Source organism: Takifugu flavidus, chromosome 18, assembly GCF_003711565.1.
Source record: "Takifugu flavidus isolate HTHZ2018 chromosome 18, ASM371156v2, whole genome shotgun sequence".
Taxonomy (NCBI): domain Eukaryota; kingdom Metazoa; phylum Chordata; class Actinopteri; order Tetraodontiformes; family Tetraodontidae; genus Takifugu; species Takifugu flavidus.
This window is the reverse complement of record NC_079537.1, coordinates 2,294,511-2,306,549: the sequence shown is the minus strand read 5'-3', so window position 1 is coordinate 2,306,549 and position 12,039 is coordinate 2,294,511. Positions and strand designations below refer to the sequence as shown.

The following is a 12,039-nucleotide window of genomic DNA, read 5'->3' as shown; positions in this document are numbered from 1 at the left end:
TTCCATATTTCTTGATTGTTTGACTGATTTCTAGCTGATATGCAAGAAAAAATCCTACTGGAAAATCAGAGAAAAACTGGAACTTTGTGGACCTAAAGCTGGAAAGTGGGCTCATGGCTGGAAAAGTGCTGGCATATTTTCCGCTGTGGTTCTCTTGAGCAAGGTCCCAAATCGCAAATGCTCAGAGCGCCTGTCCAGGGCCCCTCCCTTCATAATTACATGTGTTCTCTGTAGGTTCATGTAATTTTCTATATATTAATCAGAGTGGGCTTCAAAGACATTAAATGTCTTCCACTTTTTCCAATCATTTAGTATTTTTTCCCCCATTTTGAAGTCCCCCAGGAGAGGACAGAAAAAGTGAGAACATCTAAATCCTGGCCTGACAGAGTCCCAGTGACAGAGTCAGATCTGCCCTCTCAGCGCTTCAGTCAGCAGAGCTGTTCCTGGACTTCTGGGTGTAGTTGTGCGTGCGCCCCAGTGCGCAGGCACATTAGTTCCACCCGCCGACTCCGTCTGCTGAGTTCTTCTCAGCCCATATTTGAAACAAAATGATGTGAGATAAAAATCCTTGTTTAGTGAAGTTTATCAAACATTAAATCGGTGTGGATTAAGCACAGACTGGAGAGGCTAATGAGCAGTTTGTATGCCGGCAGAAGTTCCCCCAGCCGGCTGCTGTCTGTGGCAGATTCCTCCTGAAGAAGCTGCAGAAGCTTTTCTGTAAAAGTTGGGGCCCTCGTAAAGCTCCCACAGTGACTATGAAAGTTGACAGAGTAGAAGGGAAATACAGAAACTGGGGAACACAACTTCATCCATCCATACATCTATTTAAAATGACATAATGTCAGTGCACAGTCAAATTGGACATGATCTGAGAGATTTATTAACAAATCCCATATAGAAATGTGTGCATTTAGACGTGAAATACATAAGTAAATAAAGAATGGGTGTATATAGACTAAATAAAAACACAGAGAGATGCGGACGTGCAGATTTTCTTGTTTTATAATTTAGTGCAGCTGCAGCTTTTGGGGGAAAACTGTTTCTTGGTGTGTTTTGTCGCAGTTTTTATGGTTCTGAAATGTCAACCTGAGGGCGACTGCACAGGCAGACGCTGCTGTGTTTGGCTGGGATGGCTCCTTCAGGATGCTTTGTGCATTTCGGTAGTAGTGGGAGCTGAGGGGCTCTTCCAGGGAGGGAAGCGGGCGGCCAGTGATCTTCCTGGTGACGGTGAGGACCCCCCGGGGGGCCCTCCTCTGTGCCACCGTGCTGATGGTGAACCACACACAGAGGCAGTATTTTAGAACGCTCTCAGCAGAGCAGCACTGAAGGCTGCCGTCAGTCGAGAGCTTGTTGTCCCGGTTACCCACGGCGCTGTCACCGTCATTCACCTCTGTCCCATCAGCAGTGACGTCATCGCTCATTTGCACGTTTTAAGTGACGTATTTCAAGGTGAGAAAGTGAAAAAAGGAGGAGAAGATGAATGGAAGAGAGCTGAGAGGAGGAGAGAATAGAAATCAAAGGGAAGCTTATGAAGGAGGAAATGAAATGAGAGCAAAAGGACGTGAAGGTGAGGAGAAAACCCATCAGAGGGAGAATGCAGGGCCCAAGAGAGGGACCCAAAGACGAGGAGGACGGGGAGAGCGAGAGCCGTGCTGGGAAAGAGTGGAGGAAAAGAGCGGAACAGTCAGATACATGCGTCCGATAGTGTGTGATTAAGTTTAACCTTCAACCCTCTTAATCCCCACACCTACACACACACACACACCCCGGGCAGATGGACAGTGTGTGTGAGAAGGATGGAGACAGTGGCGTCCTCCTGTCTCTCCCTTGTTCTCAATCAGGATTGTGCAGCTGAAGTTCATTCTGAGGTCACCTGGACTCCCTGTGTGTGTGTGTGTGTGTGTGCGCGCGCGTGTGTGTTAGTGTGACAGTGAACATCACTAAAGTTAAGTTTAAAGTAATCACTTGTCTCATATAATTACTACATTCAAATTAAATCACTTCACAAGGTCAAACGGTGCCAACGTTGTGAACCTGATAATTCATTCATTTGAATATTGATCATTCAGAATAATCGGTCCTTTTATGACACCGTTGTTAAGCACATTAGTGTAAAAAACCATCAGATTAATTAATGGAAGCCTTTAAAAGAGCGTGCTGATATTTAAATGATTGTTATTGGTTAAATGATGGTTTGGTGTTGTTGCCAAAGAGTCGCTCGGTTTCAACGAGTTCAGAACTTTCAGCAAACAAAAGGTCCCTCAGAAATGCCGCTAATTTAAAATCACTCGACTCTTCACATCACACGCCTGGGGATCCCTCCGATGAGCTGGAGGAGGTAGCTGGGGAGAGGGAAGTCTGGGCTTCTCTCCTTAGGCTGCTACCCCCGCGACCCGACCCGGATAAGCGGTAGAGAATGGAGGATGGATGGATGGACTCTTCACATCTAAACTTTGAGCACGTGCGCGACAAACAGGCGGAAGCTGCAAAGGATGCTGGGAACGCGTACCAGCAACTGAGACAGGCAGACAGGCAGACAGGCAGGTGGACAGACAGCCTGTCGTGGGGTTACTTAGTGTTTGAGTTCAATACTGACCTAATACACTCCAACCCGCCTGGCGTCACCAGCACTCTGTGTGTGTATACGTCTGGCGTCACTCAGGCAGGCCACTTGTTCAAAACACAATGTAGTGCATGTGTGTGTGTGTGCGTGTGTGTGTGTGTGAGAGTGATTTAGGTGGAGCCACAGAGGTAGAGACACAGAGTTGTTGCATTTTCAGACAAACTGCAAAATCAATGCAAAGTGGATTTGAATGAAAGGAGCGCACGCGGCTTTCAAGGGCGTGTGCGCGCGTGTGCCTGCCAGACCCAGCTGGTAACCCGCGGCGACAGAGGGCTGTCGGCCATTACAGCTCCAGTGTCTCCGCAACGACCATTAGCGATAATGTTGTTGTTGCCGTGGCTACAAATACACTCGTTCCACTCCATTTGCATTGAGAGAGAAATGGAGGAAGTGCGTCTGAGAGGCAGAACGGGAGGCACCTTTTCATTTTTCTCTCCTCTGCTTTCCACGTGTGCGTCGGGCTCGGCAGAAACCGCCGAGGTCAATCAGCGACATCGGCTGGGAAACATGGCGTCCGACAAATGGCCATCCTGCTGAGGGCCCAGAATCATTACGCAGGGAGCCTATTTGACTCTTCCCGCTGATGTCGGGATGTTTCGTTGTGGCGCAGGGCGCCGACCTCCATTACCACGAGTGTGCAGATGCAGGAGAGCTGATGAGAGCTGGTGCACGTTTCGCCTGACTCAAGCAGGTTCTCATGAGGATCAAACATTCTGTATGAGGAAATCTGATGAGGATTTATGATGTCAGATTATTTTAGGATTGCAGGTTTATCAGGTATATTAACTGAGAATTGTAAAAATATGACAAAAATATTTACTGTAAAAATGAAATAAGCCTGGTCAAGAAGAGACCTTTAGATGTCTGGATTTTTGCCATTAATTGCGCAGCTTTATTGGATATTTGGTCAATGCAGGAAAAAGCTCTTACTTGTTCGGATCCTCAGATACAAATGAAAGAGTACAAGAGAATCCATATCAAGCTGTTTACTGCAGAGCTGATAAGGGTGTGGATTTAACTTGGCCATTATTTGTAATTTCTTAGTGTAACTCAGAAGGTAATTAGAGTATTTTACATAATAGAGTGGAAAATATTGAACGTAAAATGCAATCAAGCCTTCATGTGGCATCTCAAACAGTACTGTTCTTGATCTTTTGCAATTACTTTTAAATATTTGATAATCCTGAACCTGTGAAGCTGAATCATGTCTTAATGATGTTGTGTGGTCAAACGTAGCGGCACAGTCGTTGTGTTAGCACCTGAGGCCGCACTGAACAGCAGGGGGTCAGTGGAGGAAGTGAGGTCATGGCTCAGGAAGAACATCACGAATGAGGAACCAGGTAGGTACCTCCTGCCATGGCACACACACACACACACCACACACACACACACACACACACACACACACACACCACACACACACACACACACACACACACACACACGGGTTTGAGCAGTACTGTGACTCCAATGAGAGCACACAGTGGGACGATAACACTTGGCGTAATGCTCCTTTAAAAAGCAATAACCACCACAATAATCACCTTCCTCTGTCTCTATCTGTCTCTATCTTGTTAGAAAATCCTCTTCTCTCGGCTTGTCTCCACATTTGAAGTTGTCGTTCTGAATTCCTTCGGAAGCTGTGAAAGGTTAGCGAGTGTTGCACTTAAAAGGCGGTAATGTTAGCAGTAATTACCATCCTGCCTCTTTGTCTGACTCCGCTCGAGTCACAAGCCTCTCTAATCGCCGCCTTCAGCTCCTCCGTGCGATGTGCTGATTCAATTTGGAAGTTATAAAAGTGCATCGCTGCAGTTTTTAACAGTGTTTAGAAGGCAGTAAAATCAACTAATTATTGTCTATAGAAAGTCACGGACATTCAAAATCTTCAGTGTGTATTTTTTGTTTATTTTATTTTTAATTTTTAATTTAATACTTGGATAGTGCTGATTAAGCATTAAAATATTGATTTATAATTAACCTGACTGGTGAGAAACTCAGCAGACAAAAGTCAAAACTCGTAACAAGTTATCTTACCTTTGATATGACAACATACTAATAAAATATGTTGTATTGCCTCATACTTCATGAGATTTGCTGCATCAACATCACAGACAGCAGCTCAGACTGTGTGTGTGTGTGTGTGTGTGTGTGTGTGTGTGTGTGTGCGTGTGTGTGTGTGTGTGGAGGACGCTTCGGCACTCTTTTCAATGGAGGACGGTGCAAGAGCGTCTTTGCTGCTCAATGTTGCAATGTTGCGCTTGATTTACCACCACAAGACAATTTATTGACCGTGATAGAAATAATAAATGTCTCCAGCAAAATTCCAGGCATTTTTGATGTTGGCTGAGGAGGATTTTTGGATATTGTCCCAGAAAAATAGGGTTTGACGCCAGGCTTCTAAACTGTGCCTGTCTCCATAGAGTCCGTTTGTTCCTCAGCTATTAAAGGTTTGCACCACTCTATCAGGATTGTTCCTTTCTGAAATGAGGCTTTTCTGTCAGCATTGGTCGAGTCCAGTGGGCAGAACCCAGCTCTTTGTTTGGTTCCACTACTAGCACTGCTAGCAAGCTGCAAGGAGACAGCTGTATATTTACCACATGGGCATGAGAAGAAACGGCAAACATGAACTTGCTGAAATGTCAAAGTATTCATTTGAACCTCATTTGAATGACAGAAGTTTCCCATTGGACAGTTTAACGCTGTAAATCCTTCCTGTCTGGGACTAGGCTATATGTGTTTATGGGTGTGTGAGTGTGTGCTATAAATCTCCCTGCCGTGAATTTACAGCCCTCCATTCACACATTTAGACCCGCTACTGTAGCACATGGCCGCCTCACAGCTGCCCGAGTGTGTGTATGTGTGTGTTTGTCCTGAAGGTGACGCACAGCATGTTGCTCTGTACAACACTTAAATCACCGGGTTTCTGTGGCAACAACCTTGGAGAAATGTGCGTGTGTGTGACGGGGTGAGCGAGGATGGCGCGGGGGGGTTAGAAGTTCGGTCTGAGACTCTTTTCTTTGACGACAATGGAAACAATAGCTCATAAACATCCCTGGGTGTGTGTGTTGACGCACAGCGTGAAGAGACAAGCTGCTTGTTGTGTGCGTGTGTGTGTGTGTGTGTGTGGTGTGTGTGTGTGTGTGTGTGTGTGTGTGTGTGTGTGTGTGTGTGTGGAGGACGCTTCGGCACTCTTTTCAATGGAGGACGGTGCAAGAGCGTCTTTGCTGCTCAATGTTGCAATGTTGCGCTTGATTTACCACCACAAGACAATTTATTGACCGTGATAGAAATAATAAATGTCTCCAGCAAAATTCCAGGCATTTTTGATGTTGGCTGAGGAGGATTTTTGGATATTGTCCCAGAAAAATAGGGTTTGACGCCAGGCTTCTAAACTGTGCCTGTCTCCATAGAGTCCGTTTGTTCCTCAGCTATTAAAGGTTTGCACCACTCTATCAGGATTGTTCCTTTCTGAAATGAGGCTTTTCTGTCAGCATTGGTCGAGTCCAGTGGGCAGAACCCAGCTCTTTGTTTGGTTCCACTACTAGCACTGCTAGCAAGCTGCAAGGAGACAGCTGTATATTTACCACATGGGCATGAGAAGAAACGGCAAACATGAACTTGCTGAAATGTCAAAGTATTCATTTGAACCTCATTTGAATGACAGAAGTTTCCCATTGGACAGTTTAACGCTGTAAATCCTTCCTGTCTGGGACTAGGCTATATGTGTTTATGGGTGTGTGAGTGTGTGCTATAAATCTCCCTGCCGTGAATTTACAGCCCTCCATTCACACATTTAGACCCGCTACTGTAGCACATGGCCGCCTCACAGCTGCCCGAGTGTGTGTATGTGTGTGTTTGTCCTGAAGGTGACGCACAGCATGTTGCTCTGTACAACACTTAAATCACCGGGTTTCTGTGGCAACAACCTTGGAGAAATGTGCGTGTGTGTGACGGGGTGAGCGAGGATGGCGCGGGGGGGTTAGAAGTTCGGTCTGAGACTCTTTTCTTTGACGACAATGGAAACAATAGCTCATAAACATCCCTGGGTGTGTGTGTTGACGCACAGCGTGAAGAGACAAGCTGCTTGTTGTGTGCGTGTGTGTGTGTGTGTGTGTGTGTGTGGTGTGTGTGTGTGTGTGTGTGCGTGTGTGTGTGCAGCTACAGCAGATGTTGGGCGACCTCGCTGATTATTCCACTGAGAGTTAGATACATTCAGAGAGAACAAAGGCAGAAAGTTTACTTTAGTCAGACTGACTATAGGTGAACACAACAAGCATAATTACATTTAATGAGATTTATACAGCTTATGTGATTATATATGGGTTACAATATAAGATATAGAGAAGAGAGGAGAAAAGAAAGGCCACGATAGCTGAACCGCCATGAACAGGTCTCATCACCAATGAAAAGCAGCACAAAACAGCAGCAGCAGCATAGCTGGACACTGGAATAAGCAATATGTCATAGCTGTGTCTGAACCCCTTATTTCCAGGTGTTAAACAGGTATCAGTATGTGAATACCTGGCAAATACTATGGTGAAGCAGGCTCCTTAAATGAGTCTGCAAAGATTTATGTTAATATGTATTTACTCCCTCCGTGTCTACATTTTGGCCCCATGAATCCGTACAATTACTGTGACAGGGTTTTACAGGCTAAAAGGCTTTAATTGGCCCGTCTCGTCTTCTTAACTGCCTTTCTGGGTCATGGAGAGGGTCCACAATTGGTGAAGACCGGGTCCACCCCTGGGTGAGTCTCCAGTTCATCACAGGGGCCCAATGTGAGCATTTTTGGTTCCTTGCTCAAGGGTACCTCGGCAGTGCTCTGCGTGTTTTGGTACGTTCCCTCACTACCAGAACACCTTCCATGTTTTTGTCTGCGCTGGGGCTGGAACCGAGAGCCCTGTGTGTATATATCTATAGATATCTATAGATATATCTATATACATAGATATATATAATGTGTATCGTATAAGCGTGTAACTGCTAAATCAAATTTGAGCAGGACAGAAGGTTATATACTTTTTAAACAGGACGCTAAATCAAATTTTTATACATAATGATCTTACTTGTCATGGTTTTTTTTTCAAAATGTTGAGTTGAGTGTTGCTTTTTGATGCTCAGGAGGATAAAAGGTTGTAGTTTTCCCTCAACAAACATAAATAAAAGTAAAATAATACAAAACCAGCGAATCTTTATATTGGATGACTCTGCATCCTCTGACCTCGCGGTGACCTGTGACTGCGGTCACAGCCTCAGATTCACCCCGGCGAGGTGGAGACGGGGGCAGACTGCCACGTGACAGGGGTTACACAAAAGTCACCACTCTACCTGTTGTCATGGGGATGGCTGATGGAGGGCACAGGAAGTAAATAACAACGGGGTGCGATCGCTGTGTTACTTTTCCCTGTTTTTTTTTCTGTTAGGACTGAAACAAAAAAGGAGGAAAAAGAGAAATGATCAAAGAGTTCTCTAAAAATGAGAGAAGGCCCAAGTGTCACTTCGTCAATCCTTCCTGGTTTCTCTCCCTTTTTGACCTCATGACCTCGTCCCGTCATCTCACTCTCAATTCCAGAGGCAGGCCGAGGCTGCGCGGGGTGTGTGAGTGTGTGTCTGTATGTATGAGAAGATGAATGAGAGCTCTGGACATGATGTACATGACTCCAACCACAATGGTATCCCATTAATGATGCAGTACATTAAAACAATATTGATTATGGTGGCAATGTAATAAAATCAGCAATAAAAGTTTGTTATGGTTATTATTCCTACTTTATATGCCTAATACTATATAACATACATGAGCATTTAAACATGCTGGTAAAGACTGAGTCAAAAAGGAAGAATCAGAACAGGGCGGAAATCTGTTGCTCTCAGAGATACTGATCAGACCCCTTCTTTCTTGGTTCTGTCTGACATTTTCACTACCTGACCTTTGACCTGCTGGCCTGGCTTTGCCCTGCAGCTGGATTAACCTTGGCTGTGCAGCCTGCTGTTTCTCCTGAAGGAAACTTTTCTCTAAGAGAGTAAAAGAATAAGTTCCATTCAGCTGGGATGAGCGCCTGCTGCAGTGCAGCGCCCAACCTGCTGACGATGGGCTGATTGATTTGGATGACATTGCTAGGCGCTCCTTTCCTATCTGTCAGATGTTTTCCTCCGTCGTCAGTGCCTCGGTGAAGGACTGGACAAGGTCGGGCTACTGCAGGAGAGGACCGGGAACACCGACCCATGTGGCCTTGAAACCACAGCTCATTGGTTGTCTCCCAAAGCCATCTTCTTATACTATGTTGACATTTGACCTGTTAATCAAATCCAAAAGGGAAGTTTATCCTCTTTTAGTTGCTTTAATCCACCACAGAACTCTTGATACATGCAAGTCTGCGGAGATTGTTCAGTTTATACAAAAATGATCATAATATCAAAGTGTTAAATTTAGAAAATATATTATTTATAATCAGTGTGTAGTAATATTTAAGGGCATGAATTAATGGTTGATAATATTATTAACATGCCGCTGTTGGTTGTTGTACTAACATCGGACAGCAGAGGTCACTCTTGTGCCAGTTTAAATCTCCCCACTCTTCCTTTTATGGCTGATATGTGTTATTAATTTTGCCTATAATGAGTTATACATACGTTATAAAGATTGTGGATGTGACATTATCCAACCTTAACTATAAAATCACACACATATCCGCATCATTAGGAAAACAAAAACAAAAAACACTAGCAGAATCAGAACGACATTGCTGAGTCATGGGTACAGTTCACATTTATGTTTTTACACCTATAAAACAATCAGAATAGTTGGAATAAGAATCATTAGTTGCAAACAAATAAAAATTGAATTTAGTCCAAATAATTCTTTTGTAATGTGGATGACAGACGGCAGAGGTTTCAACGCATTCAACTGCTTAAGTAAAACTTAAGGGAAACTTAAAAAAGAAAAACCAAACCCCATTGCCTGCTAAATTTGTTTCTACATGCAAACTTTTGATTTACATGTCTTTGGAACAACACCACACAGAGACAGAGGAGTTAGAGACAGAAGCAAAACAACTCTAATTAGTGAGCAAGGAAGAGACGAGGAAGATCATCCTTAATAAGGTGTAATTTAGTGATGAATGTGTGAGAGTGCCTCTGAAATATTGATGAGAGGGTAATGAAGCACAGCAGACAGGCTCCATCTAAGTAGAGAGAGCGATAGAGAGAGAGAGACAGGCAGAGGGACAGAGAGTGGGGCAGAGCGAGGGGATGTACTGTATACCTGAGAGATAACATTTGACCTTCACCTGCTGAAGAACAGACAAAAGGAGGCAGCCGAATGTGTGTGGACAGCTGAACAGCCACAACACAGACCCAGTGAGGAACAACACTGTCAGAAGTGATGAAGAGCGGACGCCAGCGCCGATTCATCGGGATGGGGTGAGGTCAGAATTCTTCCTCACAGGGTTGATTTTGCACACCTGCACATTGTCACCCGTAAGCAACCCTCATCCTTTAGGAATATGAACACATTGGTCAATACCAACATACCTCTGGTGAACAGATCCGCTGATGCTTGGATGGGCCATTATCATTCTTATCATTGTTAATATATTACTGTTATATCGACACACAATATACCCCCCATTATTCGGGGATTTTATATAGTCATTTTGCATAATTGGAATCATTAGTCCCTCAGATTAGAAAAGTAGAGTGTTATTGTCTTTTGGCATCGTACTACATTTTAATTTTACTTTCAAGAGTTTGGTGCTCATTTATTTCCAACCACCTTTTCTCGGTTAAATTAAATATAGGTTTTAATTATTTACCTTTTAGAGACAGAATAAGCTATTCTCGTGGACAGATACAAAATAATTTGGTCTTAAAATAAAATTGAGATAGAGGTGTTTAAAATGTTCACAAAAAATCCAAGAAACAATGCACGAATGAAGAATAAATTCAGACCTTCACACAAAGTAAAATTAAATTAAATTACATGCCATCCTTGCACAGAAATGTGCACAATTATATTGTGATAAAATCCCTATATCCTTTTCAGGGGGCTTATTATTATCAGAGTGCAATAATATTAATGATTATAGGACAGCCTTACTTTATAATCATTTACCAAAAGGAAGTATTGAACAAGGACACAAAGTAAGTGTTATATCCTTTAATAAAAAAGATTCTGTGTTCAACTGTCTGCTTAACATTTTGATAAGATCATATCATCTGTCCTCTGTGAGCTCTGTCCCCCTGACCTCTGACCTTTCATACGCATTCTTTTTGTTCCAGTTGTGTGCGACTGGATGTAGTAACCACGATCAGCCGACAGGTGGCGCAAAAAAGATATCGCATAGTTGTGTTTGTGTATGACAGCGGGAAAGAGACAGAATGGGGGGAGAGGGAGAGAAAAAAAATTCCCAAAACGATTGTCCCTGTTTGGCTCAACATGAAAGGAAGAGTGTGCAGAGTGGACAATCAACAAATGTTCATGTTATTCCTGGATATTTTCCCCTGAACAGTCACACCATCCAAAATCACAACATTTATTTAATAAATCAAAAGTTAATCTCATTTTGAATCACAAAAACAGAGTTTCCTAAAATCAAGTCTGTTCCAACTTAGACTTTCAATTCAATTTAAAAAGAATAATCTCTAATGTGCTAAAAAAAGAGAAACACTAGTCCTATGTGGAGATCACAAATCAGCCATGCCAACAATGAAATAATCAATATCAAGTTTTGCTTTCAATAGGCAAAAAAGTGCAGGCAGAGGAAGCAGAATGATGAAGGCAGGACGCACTGATAAGATCCATGTCACACATCCAGGTTGGACTGAAGCCTTTCACCCCCAACAAGATGGATCCCTGCCGATGTCTGTGACAGGATGTCATGATAATGCCACGCTGATGAAATCATAATTGTATAATTATAATTCTATAATTCAGACAGACTAACGGCACAGAAGGAATACAAAAAAGAAAACTGAAAAATAGGAAGGGGAGGAAGGAAAAAAGAATCCTATAAAGCCTGAAGAGCAAGATGAATAGATGGGAGAGAGGAGTGTACTGTAGAGGGGGGAGATAGAAGAAGAAGGGAGGAGAGGAAGGGGGAAAGAGAGGGTCAAAGGCCACTCTCATTTTTTATCCATTACTGCTCAGGATCACATTCTGGGTCATGTATGTGTGTGTGTGTTTTCAGGGAAAGAGCAAGAGAAGGAACAAAAGAAACAGGAGTGTGAAATGGAAGTGATGATGAAAATGGAGTGCTAAAACGGAGAGGAAGAGGAAAAGACGAGGGGAGTTGAAAGAGACAGAACGAGGGAGCGTAGAGAGGAGTAGACGGAGGAAGGAGGTTGTCTTTGACCGTGGGTTGACCTCCTTCCTGTCACCCTCTCAACCTCTCCCTCACCTCCCTCTCTTCATCCTT

At 43.6% G+C, this 12,039-nt stretch overlaps 1 protein-coding gene across 1 annotated transcript in view; it reads right to left on the bottom strand.

The window, feature by feature from the left end:
- Positions 1-1,421, bottom strand: part of cbx1a (chromobox homolog 1a (HP1 beta homolog Drosophila)) — a 33,537-nt gene extending 32,116 nt beyond the window's left edge. Inside the window, exon 1 of the mRNA XM_057015426.1 lies at positions 1,087-1,421. Within this exon, the coding sequence (XP_056871406.1) occupies positions 1,087-1,421 (335 nt within the window). The remainder of the gene's footprint in view (positions 1-1,086) is intronic.
- Between the last annotated feature and the right edge of the window lie 10,618 nt (positions 1,422-12,039).